This window comes from Corvus moneduloides, chromosome 6, assembly GCF_009650955.1.
Source record: "Corvus moneduloides isolate bCorMon1 chromosome 6, bCorMon1.pri, whole genome shotgun sequence".
Classification (NCBI taxonomy): Eukaryota; Metazoa; Chordata; class Aves; order Passeriformes; family Corvidae; genus Corvus; species Corvus moneduloides.
This window is the reverse complement of record NC_045481.1, coordinates 44,387,620-44,410,341: the sequence shown is the minus strand read 5'-3', so window position 1 is coordinate 44,410,341 and position 22,722 is coordinate 44,387,620. Positions and strand designations below refer to the sequence as shown.

The 22,722-nt window shown below is 38.0% G+C and overlaps 1 protein-coding gene across 2 annotated transcripts in view; it reads left to right on the top strand.

The window, feature by feature from the left end:
* Positions 1-22,722, top strand: part of PDHX (pyruvate dehydrogenase complex component X) — a 36,993-nt gene that overhangs the window by 10,965 nt on the left and 3,306 nt on the right. For both annotated transcript variants that reach the window (XM_032111197.1, XM_032111196.1), the window contains exons 3-10: positions 920-1,020; positions 5,929-6,134; positions 7,403-7,501; positions 12,238-12,412; positions 13,829-13,976; positions 16,134-16,192; positions 18,899-19,057; positions 21,261-21,325. In XM_032111197.1, the coding sequence (XP_031967088.1) occupies positions 920-1,020; positions 5,929-6,134; positions 7,403-7,501; positions 12,238-12,412; positions 13,829-13,976; positions 16,134-16,192; positions 18,899-19,057; positions 21,261-21,325 (1,012 nt within the window). The remainder of the gene's footprint in view (positions 1-919; positions 1,021-5,928; positions 6,135-7,402; positions 7,502-12,237; positions 12,413-13,828; positions 13,977-16,133; positions 16,193-18,898; positions 19,058-21,260; positions 21,326-22,722) is intronic.

Genomic DNA, 22,722 nt, shown 5'->3' with positions numbered 1-22,722 from the left:
TAGACAGGTAATGCTATTGCAACATTTCTGGTAATGGGGAAATATTAAAATTTTACTTCATATAAAATTGTAGGCATGTTTTAGGCTGGTATGCGTTGTCTCCATAAGGAAAAAAAGCTGTATTTTGTTGGAAGCCAAAACATTCAACTACTTTACAGTTTTTAATGTAATTTCAGTTTTAATGTTGGCCATCTAGTCAGTATTGATTTGTTGAAATAATCCAGACACATAATATCTTTATCATCTGCTAGCAGATACAGTTACTCTTCAAAAGCAGAGGAAGAGTATGCTTCAGAATTAATCTTGGATTTGTGTAATGTAGCAAAAGCAATTTGTAGCACTTGTGCATATTCTTATTTCACAAAGTAAGTATGAATGAATGAATGCTTAAAAAGACCTTTCTGAACTATGTAGGAGATTAAGCAAGCTTGCAGCTGTGCTTTCCCGAAGACATTAAAATTCCTGAGGTTTTTATTTGAATGTCTTTAATAGTATAGATAGCAGTTACAGAACTATGATACCATTGTCATAAGCAGTTTTAGATAGCTTGCTCTGACTGGTGGCTACCAGTGAATGTGGAAGGCTCAGTATTTTATTCATGGCAGTGCTATTGAGTATGGGGTTCTGCAAATAAATTTCATTGTGTGTGTACTGCCTCTTGGAAAGCCTACTGTAAACATCAGTACTTGGAACATGTCAGTGTTCTGCCACAGCAGTTTGTGTTTCTTGAATCTTGGTGATTTTCTTTGGAAAGGAAAGATACAATATGATAAGTAATCACGGGGGATCAAGTAGGTATAAAATAGATTAAAGAATACAAAATGACTATATTAGATGGTGAATATTTATCTTCCATGGTTAAATAAATCTAAAAAGAAGCTTAGGGGTAAGTATTCTTAAGTTCTGTTGTGTTTTGCAGGTGACACAGTGAATGTTGGAGATGCGTTGTGTGAAATTGAAACGGACAAAGCAGTGGTTACCATGGAATCAAGTGATGATGGCATATTGGCTAAAATACTGGTAGGGATCCTGCATTTCTGAGTAGGGTGATGTAACTTCTCTTCAGACTGTTTGCATATTGCCTCAAAAACTAGTTTAGATAGCTAAATTTCTCCTCAGCATTCAGAAAAATGCACTTGCTTGCATTCCTAGGGAGAAATAATTGTTCTGTTTGTTCCACGTAAGTACCAGACTATTGGTACGTGGTACATGATTCTATATATATTTAATGGATTTTCACTTAACCTGATTGAATTAGGTTGTTTTGTATGTTTTACACCTTGTGAATTATGGTGATGAAATATTGTAGTTTATGACTCCTCTTACACTGAGTTATAGGAAAACAAGTAACAATCAGTTGGAATATGGAATTTTGGGTGGTACTTTACCCAGGACGTATTGTCTTTGTGCTAGATTATCTTGTGCTATCAGTCAAGGTGGAATGGTATACAAGATGGGCTGACCCAGAGAACAGTTGAGTTAATAATATCCTCTATCAAAATTAGATTGATTAAGCTTAATATAAAGAAGAAGAACTGGGATGAGTTGCAAATTTTCTGAGCAGTCTCAGCTGGTGGTGTATTGCAGCTGTTTCTTCTCTCCCTCCTCAATTATTTAAACAATAGGCTGAACTGGAAGAATTTGGAATAAAATAAAAATATGAGAGATGTGTACTTACAGTAAATATGTCATTTGGTCAGGGTGGTCTCATCTAGGGAATATCTACCCATGAAGTGTGGATCACATAATTATACAAATTAGGCATACTGGTATTAATTGCAATCCAGCTACTTAGGAAACAGCAGAATGGGCATGGGTACAAACTAGTTCCTGGAGCCATGAGAAAAGTCTACCCTGCACACAGTGAGACACGTATTTCTGCTGCTATTACAAAAGCTTTTTAGATTGGTGTATTACACTTCCTATCTCTTCTACAGTTGCATTTTCTTACATCAGCATGTATGTGCACAGGTGTCTTTTGGAAAAACAGAAAAGGGAGAGTATTTTCCTGCGTGGCAGCATTTGAGAAGTGATGTTCTGTTTAGTATCTTCCTTTTTTGTATAAGCAAAGGCAACATCCTTTGCAAAAGTGAAAGTGTCAAGATAGGTGTGGGGCTGGGTAGGAAGGAGAGGGGATGTAAGATGGAACTCAGCTGTAAGTGAACTCTATCAGGCTTACAAAAACTGTCATTAGTGTTTAATTTCTACAGGATAACTTGCATTTGAGCACTAGTGTATATAGACAAGTAAGAGTTTTTAACATCTTTTTCCTTCTTTTAATTGCGTTGCTAAATAGTATTTTTTTCACAGATGTTCAGTCTTTTTGTACCACCTTGAAACTTCTGAGTTTTTGTGTACAGCTGTGGAATAACACACTTAATAAGTTTCAGAGGATCTATTCTGCTATCCCTGGATGAAGTCTCACATCAGATGTATTTTTTTAATGTGATTTTAGTCTCCATGTAGTTATTTAAAGAATTGCTGGGCAGTGCTTTCACTATTTTTAATTCTCTTCTTCAGTTTTGAATGGTTCTGAAAATTAGTTTGCCCCTAATAGCCGTGACAAAATCTTGTGCAATCTATTCTGCATTTGCAGACACTGCTTTGTTAGGTTATGTGAGGAGGAGATATGGGGATTCTGTCTGTCAAAGTATTAAAGAATTAATCCTAGGGAGATATTAAAAAAAAAAAATTGAAATTTGCTAAGTTTCTTTAATAGTAATTCATGATGGCTACAAGTAACATTAGTATTTCAGAAGCTGTGGGGTTTTTGTTTCCTCTCTTGTATGCAAATGCCTTGCAAATTTCAAAATTTCTTTGTGTGTATTGCTCCTGTGGCACGTTTTTTGATAGATCAAAGGCAGACTTTCCAGCAGCTGCATAGCTTCCATGTAGCTATATCACTGTCATGGAGCAGTGACATTCAGCCTTAGTTATATCCATATCATCCGGTAACAATCCTATGCCAAGAGCTGAACCTGAGAAGGAGATTCCAGGAGGTAGAAAATAACTATAACGTGTTTCAGGATAAGGGAAGAGAGGCAGCTTTATTGGAGTAACATGAACAGATCATTATGCAAACCCAGTCTTCAATGGATTCTTTTAATCCTTGGACTCTAGAAATGGTGGGCCAAAGAATTAGAGTACAGAATAGAGAGGCTTTTATTCCAGTCTCCTAAAAAGTACAGAAGAAACCTAATGTTTTAGAAACTGAAATAACAAGTGAGCAATAAGATCAGAAATTTTCAGATTTTCTTTTCTTTTTTCTCTAGCTCAGGTGTGATCCTTGGTTGTCTTTCTGCAGTACCTGGTGGATATTTCTGCTCTGTATTGGGTGTTCAATAGATGTTTGTGTAAGGCTTATAAAAAAAGCTGTGTCAGGTTTGTGGATGGACTGATGATTACTTATTGAAAAGATTATCCTTCCAAGGGCCACTCAGAAGTTTAAGATGTGATGTAGTTGGTGGGAATTTAGGAATGTTTTGTGCCTCTGAGCTATCATCTGGCCAAATTTTACTCACTTTCTAAAAGAAATTAGACAAAAATGTTGTGCCTTTTGATACCAGCTAAAATTCTGAACCATCTTCACGGAGTTTGGTATGAAAAACTTGAGCCAAATAAGCACAGTCTGCTTAATGCTTCGGGTTTTGCATTTAAAGATAGAAGGTTCATTAGGTTGAATTAATTCATGTTCTGTAACCCTTCTTGGCTTTTCTTGACTGTATAATCTGTGTATGGTTTAAGAAAGAGCAGGCTAACGGTAAAATAGAAACACATGCATATATATTTCTTCTCTATCTGAATAGGTCTTTTAATGATCATGTCTGATTCAGTGTAAAATGCCATAAAAGATTAAATAACTGAATGAAATATTAGAAGGGTAATTTCAGAATGATGATTATTCTTTCAGTAGAGTTGCTTCTTAAATTAACACTGATTTTTTTTTTCCTAAAATACTTTACAGTTCAATTAGGAACCAAACAGATGATGAATGATTGTTTAAGAACTGTAATTAATTGTTGAGGGATAGACCTAGAGCAGGTAGCTGGGTGTGCAGCTGCAGTGGGAGCTGCAGGTTGTGCCCTGGCTGGGGAACATGGTGGGAGCCCCAGGCAAGGGGCCCTGACCTTGTGCTGACCCTTTGCACCACAGAGGGCAGAGGGACCTGTGGCACCGGCCAGGTGACCGGGGACTTGGACACAGCAGGAGCCAAGGACTCAGCAGGGAGACCCCAGGCTATCAACAACACAGACTGAGGGTAGAAAAGCACAGGGATTCCTTTGTTCATGGTCCTTCCCCAGAGGCACGAGCTCAAGCTGGTTTTGTGTTACTGGGCCACAATTAAAATTGCTTTAGGGATCCAGGTGTCTGAGATTCTGCTATGGGGAAACCCAGGGCTGAGCTGTAAGGAAACCCTGTCTGACTGTGTGAGTGTGGAGTGTGCAGGGAGCCAAGGGGGACACCCATGGGGTCACTGGAGCCACCCACTGTAAAGGGGCTTCGGTCCCAGCTCACGTGGTGGGACTGTGACTGCCAGAGTGGCTCCTGGATGGTCAGACAGGAAAGTTTCCCTAACATTAGTCTCCATTACCATTTTCTCATTCATGACCTAAATGAGGATTGGTATGGAAGCCACTTTGTGTAAAAATTCCATTGCAGAATGAGCCAGCATAAGCTCTGTCCATTTTTCTTCCCAGTGGAGGAAATAAACATTTACTTTAGTATATATTTGTTAGTGACTAAAGGATTATGCTGCAGTGGCAAAAGCTCCAAGGGAATTTTATTTCTCTGTGCACTTAATCTCTAATTTTTTCTCCCTGTCATGGTCACCTGTGCTTTGTTGGCTTGTCAGCAAAGTTAGGAGTTTTTTGACTCTTCATGGCTACATAAAATCATTGACTGGTTTGGGTTGTAAGGTGCCTTAAAGATCATCTCATTCCAACCCCCCTGGCAGGGATGCTGTTCACTAGATCAGGTTGCACAGGGCCCCATCCAACCTGGCCCTGCATGCTTCCAGGAATAGGGCATCCACAACTCTTATGGGCAACCTGTTCCAGTGCTTCTCCACCTTTGAGTAAAGAATTTTTTTCTAAGAGAAACTTGCCCTCTTTGCTTGTAAAACCATTACCCCTTGTCCTGCCTGTATAAAAAGGCCCTCTCCCCACCTTTTAGGTACTGAAAGGCTGGTATAATGTCTCTCCAAAGCCTCTTCTCCATGCTGAACAACCCCAGCTCTCAGCCTTTGTAGGAGAGGTGCTTCAGCCCTCTGATCATCTTTGTGGCCCTCCTCTGGACCCACTCTTAGCAGGTCCATGTCTTGTTGAGGATCCCAGACCTGGACACAGCTCTCCAGGTGGGGTCTCACAAAAGTGGAGTAGAGGGGCAGAATCATCTCCCTCTCCCTGCTGGCCGCACTCCTGCATTTGCCTTTCTGGGCTGCAAATCCACACTGTTGGCTTGTGGCCATCCTCTCATCCCAGAACCTTCAAATCCTTCTACTTACTTCAGCTCTTTCTACATCTGGGTTTCTGGGGTTCATTGAGGTTTATGCAGGGGTTTTTTTATTGTGAGTAATGAAAACCTAGCAGTGACTCAAAAATCCAGGAGATGAAAAGTTAAGCAAAATTATAACAAGTTTTCTTTTTCTATTCTAGTTCTGAGCTGCAAAGTCTGTGTCTATAAAAGGTTACTTTGATTTCTGAATGCTAACTTTAGGTGTATCGGATTTGGGGCATAACTTAATGTTCCTCTCCTTATAATAGCAATTATAATTAATTTCAGTCTTGAAATATCTTATTAATAGTAGCAATAAAATGGGATCAATCTTACTGATGAATTGTCATTAATATGCCTGAAACTTTGACATCTACTTGTTCTAGTCATATTAGAGCAGACAGAGTAATATGTAACTTAATGTTCTTAATTTAGGTGGAAGAAGGAAGCAAAAATGTTCGATTGGGCTCAATAATTGGTCTGCTGGTAGAGGAAGGACAGGACTGGAAACAGGTTGAAATGCCAGCTGATGCTGGTGATCCATCTTCTGTGGCTCCACCAGCACCTGCAGGTGCCTCACCTCCTGCAGGTCCTGCAGTTTCAGCCCCTCCTAAACTGCAACATCAGCCTGGGAAATTGCAGTAAGTTTCTATGTTTGTTATGAAATGGAACTCTTTCGTAGATCAGTAGAACTGAACCAAGCACAGTCTTCTGTCCTTTTTTACCTAGTAGTACGCTGTTAGTTTAAGAGTGATTAAGTATGAATGAGGTGATAAACCTTGCAGGCCTAGAATATGTCTTTGCTCTAAAGACCAGTAAGTCAATTCAAACAACATAATTGTATTAATTATTTTTTTATTAATTTAATTAAACGTGCTTTTATTCGGTCATGCAATTGATTTATGAAGTTGTGCTGATATAGGATGGACACCAGTGCTTATGCATCAGACGCTAAGTGTACCTATGACTTGTTTTCTATTTGTTTGAGGAGAAAAAATAAACAAAGAAATGGCACATTCCAAAACCCTTCCAAGCTGTTGCATTTTTGATATTAGAAAAAAATTATTCAAATATTTTCATAACAGTGGAATGTGAAAAACTTAAAACAGTAGGTTTATGTGCTCTTTGTTAGTTCGGTTTCGATCCGTTGGTATTCTAAGCATTGCAAACACCTTGGATGGGGAGTCAGGCCCAGTGTTAGTCAGGTAGCAATAATCCATAAATCAGTGCTTCATATCCCAGGATATATCCTGTTTGGAGGATATATCTTACTTGTGTTGTGGGGTTTTTTTTTCCCCCAACCTCGTTACCTTTTCTCTCTGGCTTGCTGTGTTCTAAATGCTGCCAGCATTTAGGCTTTTCTCGTGCAAGTGGAAGACAACTAACTGAAGTCATTGCCCAGGCATTACCTGTAGTAGGAGGATGATCCACAAAGGGATCCTTGAAAGGGTTATGTTTTTCCTTTTAGTACCAAAGATCATCAGAAGTGCTTTTTCACTGCAACTGTTGGAGATGTATCAGCATGTTTAGAACCAAATGATCATTTATGATATGGGGTTTTTTTGGCAAGGGCTTAATGGACCATTCTTAAAATTCAATGAGGTGCAAATGTAGTCTCCTTTAGGAAATAATAAGTAGGAGATTTTGTGGAAAGACTTGAAACCAAGTATTTATTCTTTTCTGAGTGTGTTGTTGCTTTGTATCTAAGAATTCTAAAACATTTTCTCTAGATGTTGGCTTTTCTCCTAATTTCAAAAGGCAAATCGTGTTAAGATGCACTGGGTACTCTGTACCAATGTACTCTGCTTTGTAGTTCACCAGAGAGAAATGTAGTTTCTCATGGTGTACATTAAGGAAATAAGTTAATCTTAGTATTTAAAAAATGTATTTTTTCCCCTCATTTCTTCAGGGTTCGCTTAAGCCCTGCAGCTCGCAACATTCTGGAGACACATGGACTAGATCCAAGCAATGTTACACCTACTGGGCCTCGAGGAATCTTCACTAAAGAGTATGTAGATAATTTGGTAAACTTACAACTTCTGATACTAGAGCAATCTCCATTAGTTTGAAGTTTATTTATTAAAAAATCTGTGTCTTTGTTCCATTTTTTGCTATGGATGGGCTTAGTTAAAGTTGAAAAACCTGTTGAAAAGATAGGGAGAATGCGTTAGGAAATATTTGAAGAAGCCCTTAATTAGTAAAAAACCAAAAAATATATTTGCATTTTTTAAGTCCCATCTTAGCTGTGTGGTACTGCTGTCACATTTCCTGCAGCTCAGCCTAATGGTGGCTATTGCCTCCTAAGCACCACTGTTAGCTGCCGCTATGGATCTCAAGAATTGTACTACCCAAGATGCATGCAGAGCCATAATAGAATACCAGTGGCCTGTTTTCTTCAACTCCTTTTCTTTAGGGAGTTCAGATCTTTTGCTTTTTTTGCTGCAGTTCTGTTCTGAAATCTGTCAGGATTTCATTTTTTCCCATTTTTATTAGGCTGGGGGAAGCAATGAAGTGTAATCATAAGAAATTCCAGAATTCTGTTTTTCTCCCACGTTTCCTTTTTTTCCTCTCTATGATTTAAAGGGTATTTGTTTACAAAGCTGTGGTTTGTTATGATCAGGCTTCTAGCAGTTTATTATACCTTTTAAGTATTCCAGTGTAATGATTGGCACTCCAGCCTTTGAGTGAGGAGGTTGTGTGCAAAAACGTGGTAGTGCATTTAGCCTTGAAATGATGCATGTATGTTGTTGGAGGTGAGAATGTTGGCAGAAAAAAATATTTGTGTTCTCAGTAAAATTATTCCTTTTGACAAATACCATCATTCACTCACACAGACTTTCCTGGCTGCTGTTAGTTTAGTTCCATTCAAAGACAACCAGGATCAGGTCAGTGTAACTTGGAACTGGAGCCAGAAAAGCAGCAGACAGGTTTTCAAAGCTTTTTTTTTTTTTCTTATGATCTTTGGCAGAGTTGAAATGTAATAAGGAATTGAATAGATAGAATATCCTATGTAACAGCAAATCATCAGAGAGAGTTCTTTGTTAATTATGTAAGTGTAATGGTAATTTATGGTGTGTAACGAGGCTATGGCAGGTGGAAACCCTCTGGGACTTTGAGCTAATGAATTAACTTTTCCTAGTTGTCATGGAGATCTAGCAAAGATTTTTCTGTAGTTATGAGAATTATCTAGCAAAATAATTTCTTTTAAAAACTGCTTTTTTCATACAAAAGATTTGACTTTGAAATGTCAATTTAAGATGAAGAATGTCTGGGGTTTTCTAACCATTCTTTTGAAATGGAGCTAATCTTTCAGATGCCTACAGACTCTGCTATTATATTCAGTTTGAAATGAAATGTGCAGATTTTTATAGAGAGCTGCTGCAGATATTCAGGGAAATATTTCCTTTGCTGCACTCACCAGATTACGAGAAACGAAGATAGCGAGTTGTGTAAGCAAGCAAGATTCTTTCCCCCAACTTTCAATCTTTAAATTCAATTCACTGTAAAACTTGTAACAGCAGCTGGAACTTCCACTCTACTGGTGTTCTCTGTCATGATCGACTCCCTTAGTGGGCCAATATTTTATTTATCTGCATACTTTTATTTATTTATATTGCTCATATGGGTCTGTTCAGTGTTGAATTACTGTTGTCTTTTTCCTGCCTGTTTTGTTATTGTTGATTTTGTGTGTGATTTTTTTTTTAATCGAGTTGCAGAGTTTTTTTATTTGTTATTTCTAAGTAATATCTTCTTATATCACTTAATATCACTTCCATCAAAAACGTCCTAGAGAATTGGTGTGCCAGTACAAAGTGACTCACAAATTCTGTCAAAGATTGTACCATTTTTCTACTCATCAGCTCAGATGCTGTTTGGGAGGGCTATATTAAAATTGATTGTTTCAGCTACTACTGCCCTTTCCCACTCTATTTAATAGTGATCTAGGGATTTATAAATGGAGCCATGAAAAGGCTGGTTACTGAGAACTGTGTTTTTCTGAGGCATGTTCCTCCCAGCTGTTGTTAAGTTAGTGTGTCTTGGAATCTCTGAGCTGCTCAGGCATTTTGGACTTGCAGAGAAAGGCCAGCACACGCATGCAGTGCTGTTTTTCTGGAGATTAAATTCATGTATTGTATTCATGTAAATGCATGTATTGAGTACGGACTGAGCGTGGGATCTCTGCTGTGTGCAGTTTGTCAGCTGCCATGTGGGAGGAATGGGTTCCTTCTATAATGTTGCTAGTGCAATAGGTCTGATACCTGGAAGTTTCTGATGTGCTCTGAAGTTCTATTGTGTTCTGAATCTCTGCTAACCATTTTCCTTTTTCCAGGAAATCGTCTCTGAATTGAGTAAACAGGTGTAAACGTGTGAAAGGGGAATATGAAACCTGTGGAAGGGGTTGGGTACAATAAAGAGCAGTAACTGCCACCACAGGAAGCTTGTGTCAATCCATGCATCTCTGTTGGCACCGTTGGATCCTCAGTGATTCTTAGGTGTCTGTGTAACTAACTTGCTCATATCAGGAAAAGTATGTTTTGAACACAAAGTGCTCAGTTTGCTTTCACCATTCTTTGGATTTTGGCTAACATGAAGTGAAATGACTACACACTTCTGTAGTAGTGGTAAGCTGAAGTGTAACAGAGTTGCCAGAATCTCTATATTCCTAACAACAGTTTGGTATGGCATATTTTTGTTTATTAAATGTTTACCAAACTCTCATACCTTTTCTGCGAAGCAGGCTGCTCTTTCATGTTACCTCCTATCTTTCCCTGGTACTGTCTTGTGTTGATAGAAATTTATAGAGTTGTTGGAAAGATGTGACCAACCCTTCTTTTTCCAGTTCTAATAAAGCATCTATTTACCTGACTTGTACTTAAACCTGTTTTATTTTATCTGCTTTGATTCCTCTTCTAACTCTACTCATATTCAGGCTTTCAGTGTTGCAACTATGAGAGTCATAACACTGCTGTACCTGTTTTTCTTAATCAGTTAAATTATGTGGAATTAGTGGGGGGAAGCTCTATTCATATGTATGTATAACACGCATCTAAATTTTCATTTGTATGTATGTGTCTTTTGTACAATACAAATGAGTTTCAGAAAGTTTTGAGCAAATCTTTTAATCTAAAAATAAGCTCAATTTTGGCAATACGTTTTTCAGTTAACACTCTAAAAAACACCAAAACCAGATGGTCTCTCTAATGACTGCCAAGTGAAAACCCTCAACTAATTTTTGGTGCCTTCTAATATGTTAACAAAAAACTTGTATTATGTCATGCAGTTACTTTTTGTGTCTCAAATTGTCATGTTAGGGAATGATTTTCATTCTATGAAATCCAATTTTTTTCCCCTGATATAGTAGGTGTGTTAAATACTAAACACTTAATTTTAAAACAAATTTTGGCTAGCATGTTAATTTGGGAAAACAAGTAACAACTTTTAATTAGGAAAAATTTTATCTTGAGCTCATTTACTTGTTTGTTTTCAATATTTTGTTGAACTATGTGTTGAAGGTAAGAATAAATTGAAGCAAGTCAGCAATGGGAAAAGGCATTATGTAGAGCTTTTCAATTTTCAGTTCTTTGAAAATTGAAAATTTTTTAATTTTCTCACTCAGTGCTGGAGTGCTACTTTTTAGGAAGAACTAAGAATGCATAATGTTCTGAGATTTTGTTCCTCCTATAAAAATTTAATAACTCTTGGCTGCCACTCAAGAGTAGTCTCTCAAACAGTAATCTACTGAAATTAGATAGCTTTGTTTAGTATTTATGAATTGTGTTTCAAAACCGTGGTAGGGTTGTAAGTAGTCTGATTTTTAATTTATTTTAATTTCCTCTGCCAATTTGTGTAATTAAACTTTTGTGTACATGCTGTGTCTTCATGAAATGATAGAGATTTATCTAGGGTATATGATAGAGGCTTTTGTTAGCAGATCTGGAGCATAAAGAGAGACCTACAGGAAATGTACAACTGTCTTGCCTTGCAGCTGGCAGTGGTGGTGGAAATGCAGTAATTTCTGTTCAGCCTTGTAGGTGCTGATCTTTAGCTTGTTGCTTTATGAATGCAGTGCACCTAGAGCACCCTATCATGGCTTAGAGATGGGAGTCTCTCATGTCTGTCATGCTGTGCCCAGAACAGGAAGATTTTGTGGTGGTAGCTGTATCAGTATAAAATCCTAGGAGAATGCTTCAGCTTTGTTTCTCTAATGTGGTGTAGGAAGTATGGGCCTGTATAACATTAGTGCCCAACTCTCCAAATTTATGTTGGAAAGGTACAGAGAAATGAGTTGTAAATCTATTACTCAGTTTTCACTTAGCACTAAGTAATTACATTAAATTCAGTTTATTTCAAATAGATGAAACAGCTTTTATTTGAGGCTTTATAGCCTGAATAAATATACTCTTTTATTCAGAAGAATTGTTAATGCAAATCAAAAATCGCTTTGCACACTCACAAGTAATGATGATGATTGTTACGCTTCTCTAACACAAATGCTTTCTGTTACTGCATATTCAGGCCCTTTTATTCATGGAAATTAATGAGAACTTACTAAAAAGATACCACAAAGGCAGCACAAAATTAATATCGTCTAATAGTAATTACCTTCTTAATATTTGGTTTGACAACAGAAATTTAAATGTACAGAAGCGGCTAATTAAATAGAATAAGTGATGGAATAGTAATGCTTAGGGAATTGTTAAATAGTTTCTTTGTTGTCAATATTTCACTCTGTTTAATCACCAGGGATGCTCTCAAACTTCTGCAACAGAAGCAGAAAGGTAAACCCAGTGAATTGAAACCTGTGGTTTCTCCACCTCCTGCTGCGGTGCCTTCTCCTTCACTAGCAACAGCCGTGACTTCTCCATATCCAAGGCCAGCAATTCCAGCAGTTTCCACTCCAGGACAACCTGCTGCCCTGGTAACAATCTGCTAAGATTTCAGCATTGCTACAGCTGAATAGTGCAATAGCTACTTCAGTAGCTCTGAGATTTCTAGATCTGGAGAGAGGAAGGAAACTAAGGCCACCTAGATGTCAAGCTCAGTGATGTGCAGTTTTTAGTGTGTTTCAGTGATTCTAAGGCAATGTAATTAAAACTGAAATCCTCGAAATTATGGTCTGCATACTATTTTGTGTAGCTTGCAAATTGAAGCGATGAAAAAATTTATATTGCAGGCCTTGGAGAAACTGGAATGATGATTTATTTTTACTGTACTTGATTTGTTTGCTTTCCTGCAAGTGTAAGTGTCCATTAATGAGTTGTCAAGAAGTGAGGAAGGAAAAGGCTTCTTGGTGGTTGCCTTGGAGAGTAATTTTGCAAACTCTAGAACCTAAATAAGTTTCTATGTTAAATTGAAGTGTTAGAATACCAGAAATTATTTTTTTAAAGAATAAATGCCCTTGCTGAAATGTACATTAGTAGAAGTTGAAAAGCTTTCGTGAAAAACATTTTCTGGCTCTAGATCTAAATTTGATGTATCTTTTTAGGCTGAAGTTTACAATGTAGCTACAATTCATAATATTCAGAAAGTGCTGTCTTTTTTTTTTTTTTTTGCACTGTACAAAGAACTAAAGAACACACAAGCTCAGACCCAGATCCATTACAGAATAAAATGTTTCTACAATTGCGCCAGAACATACATATTGCAATTTACTGTGTATTGAGTACTATTGGGTATGTGAATCCTTGTATGTTCAAGGGATATGTGCTAAAGATTAGGTATGCAAAATAATGTTTTACAGAACCATTTATTTTGCTTGCTTTCTGTAGTCACTAATATTTTGAGAGATTTCTGGCAAGTTGACCTCCTTCTAGGAGAAAGTTGGCCAGTGAAACATTATTCGATATATGTGGAAGGAGGGAGAAGAATAACAGAAAAGATGCAGTAAAACCTGTCTTAATGAACTACTCAGGGAGCTGAAAAAGCAGTAGCTTACTGAGGAAATGCTCTGTTACAATTTAAATGGAACAAAGCATGATCTGAGCAATATGCTAAATCAGGAAGATGGAATAATGCTTATAGACTCTGGCTGAAAATTAATGCCTTGATATTTGGATTTTTTTTTTTAAACAGGGTTAATTCTATACTGCAAAATGGAATTATTCTGTAAAACCTGTTGTGTTGATCCCAGTTTACAGGAATAGACTAGAACACTCCATGGTCTTAGTCATATTAATTTCAGTAGTTGGAATGTATCACTTTTGGATACCTAGGGGATAGCTGAAGTGGGCAGGAGTCACTGATGATAATGCATAAATGCTGGAGTACTGTTTCAGCAAAGGGGAGGTTTGTTTGCTCTCCTGATATTTAATATGCAGCATCTGATTTCTTTCAGGGCACATTCACAGAAATCCCAGCTAGCAACATCCGAAGAGTTATTGCCAAGAGATTAACGGAGTCTAAAACTACCATACCTCATGCATATGCTGCTGCTGACTGTGCCATTGATGCTGTTTTGAAATTGAGGAAAGAATTGGCCAAAGGTTAGTAGTGCGATTTACTTGAAGGTGTGGTAATACTAATGTGGTTATAGTAATACATAATTTGTCTTGTTTACATAAACTTCCCCAGGAGGTATCGATTTTGTATAGGCAGACCACTATGCAGTCAAATAATTTTTTTTCAGTATTCTGTATGTTGGACTCAAGCTGTAGTTCCTGGCAATTATTGAATTGGACAGCTTGTCAGGATACAGGAAGACAGAGGCATTACTTTGCCAACTCATTTTCCACAATGTTCAGGCTGCATAAGCAAGTAGTGACGCTCTGTTTGGTGATGGAGACACGCAGGCATGCACCTCATAGACCAGTACTAAGTCTGTGACTTGGGTAAAAAATCTGAGGGCCTGTTATTTTATAAAGGGAAGAAACAGCAGGCTGGTTTTTCTCCTACTACACTCTGTTTTTTTAAAGACCAAAGATTAGTTCTAAAGACTGAAGACATTCATGGGAGAATATAGCTGTCTGCACAAAAGAAAAGGGCATAAACAATTTCACTTGGATTCTTCTTAGTGTTGTTCTATTAGTCCTTTTTTCTGGTACCATTTGCATAGTTTGTTCTCAATAGTTCAGCTTTGAGATGTTTCTCATCACCTCATTATCACAAGAATGAAAAATGAGTAACTGTAGGTCTAAGACACTTCAAGTTTTGATCTAAGGCTTCACAATTGCTGTCATGGTTTGAAAGCATGTAGGTTCAAATGGTAACTTTCCAAAGCCATGTGAGCTCTGCATTCAGAATAACGTAGCAGGATAGTGTTAATTTACATTTTTGTTGCTGTACCGACTGAGAAACTGAGGCCAACTGTTCTGTTCTAGTGACTAGCCCGTGCTTGTTTATCTGTTTGTGTGGTCTAAAATGAAATTTGACCGGTATATTCAGATTTTCAAGATGAAGATACAGGAACTGCTTCTCCTTCCACTGGAGTTTTGAGTGACTAATTTTTAATGCAACAGTATCCAGGTCATTTTTCTACCTGGGTTTTTTTCCTAATGGTATTTTATTCACAAGTTAATGTCAAAGACATTTTATGATACTGATATTTTCTTTAAACAGCAGCAGTTCATAAGGAATGAACCAAAAAAGGATCTTAGGAATACTCACTTGAAATTTTTCACACCTCTCCTGCTGTTGTTGATTCTTAATGAATATTTCCTTTAAATGCAGAGGTGGAAATGCCATATGTCTTTGCATGAAATTGAATTGCAGAGATTGTCCTGGTAGATGTTTATGTTTTCTCTGATGGAAATTATGGTGTTTTCTACTACTATAAACTTCAGTGACGCAGGGCAAAATATCAGACATGGATTATTTAACTGTATTCCTGCTCTACTACTGGACAGTGACATTTTTGCCAAGGGTTAGGAATGTAGTATGTCAATAGAAACCAGTGTATATTTGATGACCAAGATACAGGTTTTTCTGATGTGAAATTCTGTCAGTGCAGCATAGTAATTGCAAATTCCATAATGTTCTGTTGGAATGCTGTCTCTCTTCTTATACATAGATTACTAATCATGGCAAATGTTGCAGGCCAGTTATGTGGTAAGTGGATACTTGGTTTGCTCCTCTAAATTTGTGATGACTTAAGAATGTTTCACTTGATACAATTTTCTATAAATAATTTTCCCTTGCAAAAGTATTTGTAAAGATATGTGTGTTATATGCCGTAAACCGGATTTGAAAATTGAGCAGTTTTGCTGCTTGATCAGTTTTGCTAACAGCAGTGATCGTGGTGGAAGGGTAATGTAGTTTTTTTTTTTTAATTGCAAAAATTGTAAGTTTAACACTATGTAAATATCATGCATTTCAGGGTAATCTTATGGCATAATCTGCATTGTATCTATTGCCCCTGCTTCTGCTGCCACTCCTGATTTTAGTTATCAGTTTCAGTCTCCTGAAACTCTCCTGAGTGTCTCTGCATGACATTTTTCTTGATGGATATGCCTTTTGTCCCAAGGGGGAAAAAAAGTAGTTTTCTTGCTTTTATTATTGGAGTTTGAAGATGAGTGACTTTCTGGCAATGCTTCAAAGGAGTAAATCTGCTGAATCACTGGAATCTTGTCATCACACAAATGCTGATAAATCATATGAACAATGACTGTTGTCCTTTTTTTAAATTTTTCTGTTTCTTTTTGCAGATGACATTAAAGTATCTGTAAATGATTTTATTATCAAGGCAACAGCAGTTACTCTGAAGGTAAGCAAATAATTGACTTTAAAAATATATTTTAATAGTAAACTGCCAAGGAGACAAGAAAAGTATTTTGTGAGCCTATGTGGAGATACGAATGTGATCATAGTAAAGCTGGTAATTCTGTATTGCTTATTGCCAGGTTTTTTAGGTTTCCAGGTAAAATTCTCTTCACTGTCTATGCTGTGAACTGGAAAAATGAGAACTTCTTAGTGAAGATCCACCTACTGCAGTTAACATCTGCAAATCGCAGTAGTTACTTTGTCAGCAGACTAAAGTAATTGTCAAGATCATTCATCTAATATTAGTTGCATCTTATTTCTCTTAGTTATAAACAAACATTTATCTTTATACCAACCCTGTTATTACCTCAGATGTATTCTGATGGCACATTCAGTGATACCTGCATTGAAGTAAAAATTCTTCTGGCAACCAGTCTTTGCTCATTGCTAGGAATTCTCGTTGCCTGGATTACCTCACAGTAATACAAAAACGTTGGAAAGGATGTGAGAGCTGTTTTTCTCATTTGTGAGGATAATTTTAACTATTTAAAAGTTGAGAGAGGAAGTTATGTTTAAGGTACCGGACTATTCCTATTCCTATGGATGTATGGAATTGAGAGAACACTGGACTGGAAAACATTTAAATGATTTCTAGCTGAACATGTACTAAATATTAATGTATAATTTTAAGAGGTATAGTTTAATGTATAATTGCAATTTGGACAGAAAATAGACAGGATTCTAGGCAGTTTCATAAGGAAGTGCCTGAGAGAAATGTGAGGCCTTATTTAGACTGGAAAAAACTCTGCAAGTTAATACTAAAAACATTAGTTTTTAGTTAGTACATGTACATGTTAGTACATGTTAGACATGTACATAACAAGAAGCTTCTTCTGGTGGCCTAAAGAAACTTTTGTGAGGAAATGGTGACCCCCAAAATTTACCATGAACTGCTGTGAGTGTTGGATAACAGATCTCTGCACCAGAGAGCCGGTGAAAGGAACAGGAGACAGAGAGCAAGAGATTTTGTGTTCTGTCTTCTGAGGGATTGTTAGTTTTTGAGATGATAATAATGTTGTGTTGATATGGAAGTAATCAATAAAATTCTCTATCCTATTGCTTTGTTAGAAATCTATGCTGGCATTTGTTTGACTTTTAAAATAATACATTAAAAAAAACCAAAACAACAGATTTAACTCAGTATATCAGGAAACAAGTTCATGATCAAGCTCACATCTCAGCATTCTGTCAGCATTTCAGAAAAGACACGAGCAACTGCTTTAAAAAAATAAAACCCACTTCCACTTGCACCTTCCCCCCCTGAAATTGGGTGGTGTGAATACATCCTCAAGTTTAAATTCAATGCAGTTTCACTGACTCTTTTCTGGGCACTCTTCAAAGAGTGTTTCGTTACTATTTTATTTCTGAACAATGAAAATGTGTTCTTTTAGCTTTAGTGAGCTGACTGCAGCTGGTTTGGAAGTTTATAATTGTTTGGCACACACCTCAAGAAACTGCTTGTATCAGTTCTTAAACATGCTAAATTTCTCCTTCACTTAGGATATCACAAGTCCAGCTATGGGTTCTGTGTTTCAGCTTGGTCTTGCCATTTGACAGCCAGAATTTTGTGAATGGCTAGTGGGCTCACTAGATAATAGCCCAGTAGAGCAATTCTTTCTTTCTGGAACAAGGAGGGAGAAGGATGGAGGAAGGAACGAAAACTTCCAGGATTATTTCCAAGTGGTTGGGCTTTGTAACAACAGCTCCTATAGCAGCTGTCCTTTAAAAATGAATCTTTAATTGTTGAAGTGACAAATTCTTTCCCTACCATCTCTTTTGAACAACCTTATATAAAGAGTTATAGTTGCACAGCACCCACTTGAGGGCATCTTACTGCTGTGTAAACTGTCGGACTTCTAGAACTTTATTTAGCTTGCAAAGTAGGATACTACATACCTTTTTCTTCTTCTCTCTCTTTTCTTCTTTTTCTTTTTCTTTTTTTACACTATACATTCTGGTGTTGAAGAATAGGAACTGAGAGTACTGTCACACCACTTCTTCCTAGGAGTGCAGTTACTTTAGATAGATATTAGAGTCACTTTTGATAGTGTGTCCCTCCCATACTTTTTTCTGGAATACCTTCTTCATTTCAATAAACTCAAAAAACTAAATGAAATGATCAGTAAACATCTCAATTTTAACTTAGTCTATCCAAAAAAAAAAAAAATCTGATGCATTTAGGAGAACTTCTGAATAACAGTGACTGTACCTGCAGCATCTTTTATTTGTTGAGAGTCATGCTTGAGACACCAGTGGAAAACAACACATGGGTGTAGTAGGATGTCCATTTCCACGCTTTTAAATTCAACATCCTGTGGTTTATTTTGTGGGAGAAATTGCACTGCTTTGAAGCTTTACATGCTGGGCCATCATGAGGTGGTATCAGTGAAGGAATTTGTAGTAATTAGTTTGGTTTTCTTTTCCTAGCAACACCAAAAAAACTTCTGTCTCTCCTGGCATTTTCAGTTTCTGGTGCATGCATTCATGGTTTTTGACAAAGTAAATATAAATAAAATCAGTACAACCTAATTAACTTGGTGAATGCCTGTATGTAGCTATGTGTCTTAAAGGCATTTCCTTTTTCTTAATAACTCATTGCACTGTTATTCTTCTAACAGCTGTCTTTTTTTATTGTCTGTCTGTGTTTCAGCAAATGCCAGATGTGAATGTAACGTGGGATGGGGAAGCCTGCAGGCGGCTGCAGTCCATTGACATCTCCATTGCCGTGGCAACGGACCGAGGGCTCATTACGCCAATTATAAAAGATGTTGCGGCCAAGGGAATAAAGGAAATTGCTGCCTCTGCAAAGGTAGGTCTGAAAAGTGCAGCAGGCTGAGGAATACAGCAGCTGTATCGCTTTCTGTAGCAGAAAATGTAGCGTGACCCAGATACACATCACTAATAACAAAGGCAGTGGATCTAAAGCAGTTTCAGCATTACTTATACTTCAAAATTCGTATTAATTTTGCAACTCTCTTCATTTTTAGTTAACAATAATATCATGTTATTTAGTTGAATGGTGGCTAGACTGCTTGAAAAATAAACCTGTACAGACTTTTGCAATTCAATATAATAGTATTTCTTTAATCCTCAAGAGAAAGCTACTTAATGCTATATCTTTAGTATTTCCAGTCTTGGGCTTTGAGATTTTGGTTTTTTGGTGTTTTTTCCCTTTCCCAGAAAATTTCTTGTGTCCGCTTTTTTTACTCTCTTTGCAGTTATATTATCAAACATATTTCTGTCTGCATTTTTTTCAATATGCAGTTCAATTAAGGATGTAACATTAAACTCCTCAGACTAATGAGCAGTATTTTGCATAGACCAGGTGCCAGTCAGAGTGATATGTGGCAGTTGTTGCCAGATAAAGGAGTGGTTTTTGGCAGGTAAAAGTACAAGGAATGGTGAAATGTCTCAACACAGGCCTTTTTTTTGTCATTTAACAAGTGCTAATCAAAAGCCTGCAGCATCTGAAGAATGCAATGGAAGCAGCTCCTAGGGCATAAAACTGTCCCCAAACTAGACACCACTGCACTTTGTAAATCCTTGCCTTTTGCAAAAAACTACAGAAATCATAATGGTCTGTGCTAACAGAGGAGAACAGCCAACAAAGTTGTAGCAGAGAAAGATGGGTCATGCCACAAAACATTCATAAATGGGTGTTTTCAAGGTTTTTCCAGTCCATATTGCTTACTTTATGCTGGATGTGTTGTGAAAACAATTCCTTTCACTAGTTGAGGAGGAAGGCCAGCTGAGATGGTTCTGGGGTTAGTGATAGAATGCCAAGAATAAAAGCATTGTTGAATGTTGGGCTTTCATTATCATCCCCAATACTGTGCAGTATTGCAAACCTCTGCTACCACAAATCAATGTCCTGCAGTTCCCGTGATGGAAATGCAGGCTTGTGTTCCATTCGGTGGGGTGATGATAGTGAGCATTCCCCTTGCCTTTCCAACGGAATGTGTGTGACACAGGTCACACTGCTCCCTCTAAAAGACACTGGGTTACAGAGATTGCAGGTGTCCACACCAACATCATTTTGCTTTTCAGCTTCCTCACTGAATTACTGAAATAAATACATACCTGACATGCACATACACACTGTAACTGCAGCTGCTCCTCTATCAGTCTTCCTGTAGTTTGGCAGGCGCTTTCTTTGTGTAATTGCTGATATATCCCCTTCTGCTGTAGGATAATTTTAACTTCTTTCCAGGTCATGTGCATCCAGGCACCGTATTTTCATCATTCAAATAATGCAATTGCACAAATGCATCACGCTTATATTGACCCTGTTGTGTGAATGCTGTTCCCATGGCTATTGTCTTCTGGTTCACCAATTACTCAGAGATGAATAAAAGCCTAAATTAAAGCTCAGTGTATCCTTTTAACTTTGACATGCTTATTATAAATGTTAAAGTTTTGTACAACTCTGTGATCTTATCTTGGAACATAGCATGAACTTCTTGGGCTGTATTTGAACATTTCTTCTGTTGAATTTTAAAGAAAAGTCTCACAAATGAAATGGAGATCACAGAAGGAGTGGCCTTAAAGGCACCCTTCAAAAGGTAGTTGAATGTTTAGCTGGAAGAAATACATTCTATCTGGTAGAAAGTTCTGAAATGGTACATGTCAGTTTCTTTAAACAAATATTTCTTTAAACAGGAAAACTGTGAACTTACCAGTATTTTGCTAGACAATCTAAAAACACCAGGGAGAATGGTGGTTCCATTGTAAAACCTGGAACAATATTTGTAAGGTGAGAGAACAGCTTTTATTGAACAGCCAATATTGGTAGGAAAATGAAGTTTTGTGCCCTAGTCTCTCTGCCAAATCACTGCAGATACAACAAAAGTGTTGCTGAAGTGCTTCCCTAAATTCAAAAGCAGGTGACTTTTGCTGACTTAATGTCTGTATGGTACCTAAAATGTCTTACTGAAAAAAAAAAAGAATTAGTCTATTACAACACACTAATTTCTTTCTTTTCTCTTCCTGTTTTCTTCTTTCATTTTCTTCAGGCTCTAGCAAAGAAGGCTAGAGATGGAAAACTGTTACCAGAAGAGTACCAGGGAGGATCTTTCAGGTAAATACAGCATGGGTTCAGAACTGTTTTATCCTCAGCTATTCCACTGTCTTTTAATGCATTGCTTTTAAAATCTTGCTCTGTTTAGGATGAAACTCCATGTGATGATTCTGAGGGCCAAAACTAGACTGTTTTGTATCAGGGGGAAACAATTACCTTGGTGAACCAGGTGAAATGAACCAAGTTCATTTCATCTGTACTTGGCACTGGGGATGCCACACCTTGAGTCCAGTGTTCAGTTTTGGCCAATCCCCACAAGAAAGACATTGAGGTGCTGGAGCATGTCCAGAGAAGGGCAATGATGCTGGAGAAGGGTCTGGAGCACAAGTCTTGTGAGGAATAGCTGAGGAAACTGGGATTGTTTAGTCTGGAGAAAAGGAGGCTCAGGGGGACCTTATCACTGTTCTCTTTCTGCCTGAAAGGAGTGTAGTTATAGCGAGATGTGGGTTGGTTTATTCTCCTAGATAATAAGAGGAGGAAAGGAAATGGCCTCAAATTGCACCAGGGCAAGTTTAGATTGGATATTAGGGAAAAAAAACATGAAATGGATTGACAAGCATTGGAACAGGCTGTCCAGGGAAGTGGTTGAGTCACCATCCCTGGAAGTGTTCAAAAAGCAGGTGGATGTGACACTTAAGGACATGGTGTAGTGGTGAACATGGTGGTAGTGCTGTCTGATGGTTGGAATTGATCTTAGAAGTCTTTTCCACCCTTAATGGTTCTGTGATTCTCTGATGCCAGCACTGGATGCAGCACTCCAGGTGGAGTCTCAGAGTAGCAGAGTAGAGGGGCAGAATTACTGCCCTTGACCTGCTGGCCATACCACTTTTGATGCAGCCCAGGATATGGTTTGCTTCCTGAGCTGCAAGTGTGCACTGCTGCCTCAGGACCTGCTTTTCATCCACCAGCACCCCCAAGTCCATCTCAGAAGGGCTGCTCTTGATTGGTTCATCCCCCAGCCTGTGTTGATATTGGGGGTTGCTCTGGCCCTGGTGCAGCACCTTCCAATTGGCCTTGTTGAATCTCATGAGCCCAATTCTTGAGCCTGTCTGGGTCCCTCTGGATGGCATCCCATCCCTCAGGTTTGTCAGCAGCACCACTCAGCTTGGTGCAGATTTGTTGAGGGTATACTTGAACCCTTTGTCAGTGTCGCTGCTGAAGACATGAAACAGCACTGTCCCAATACGGCCCCGTGAGGGACACAACTTGGTACGAATGTCCATCAATAGGTTGCCCAGAGAGGTGGTGGATGCCCCATCCCAGAAACATTCAAAGTCAGATTGGACAGGGCTCTGAATGGCCTGATCTAGTTGAAGAAGCTTGTTGCAGTGGAAGCTGGACTAGATGACCTTTAAAAGTCCCTTCCAACCCAAGCTCTTCCATGATTCTGTGCTGTT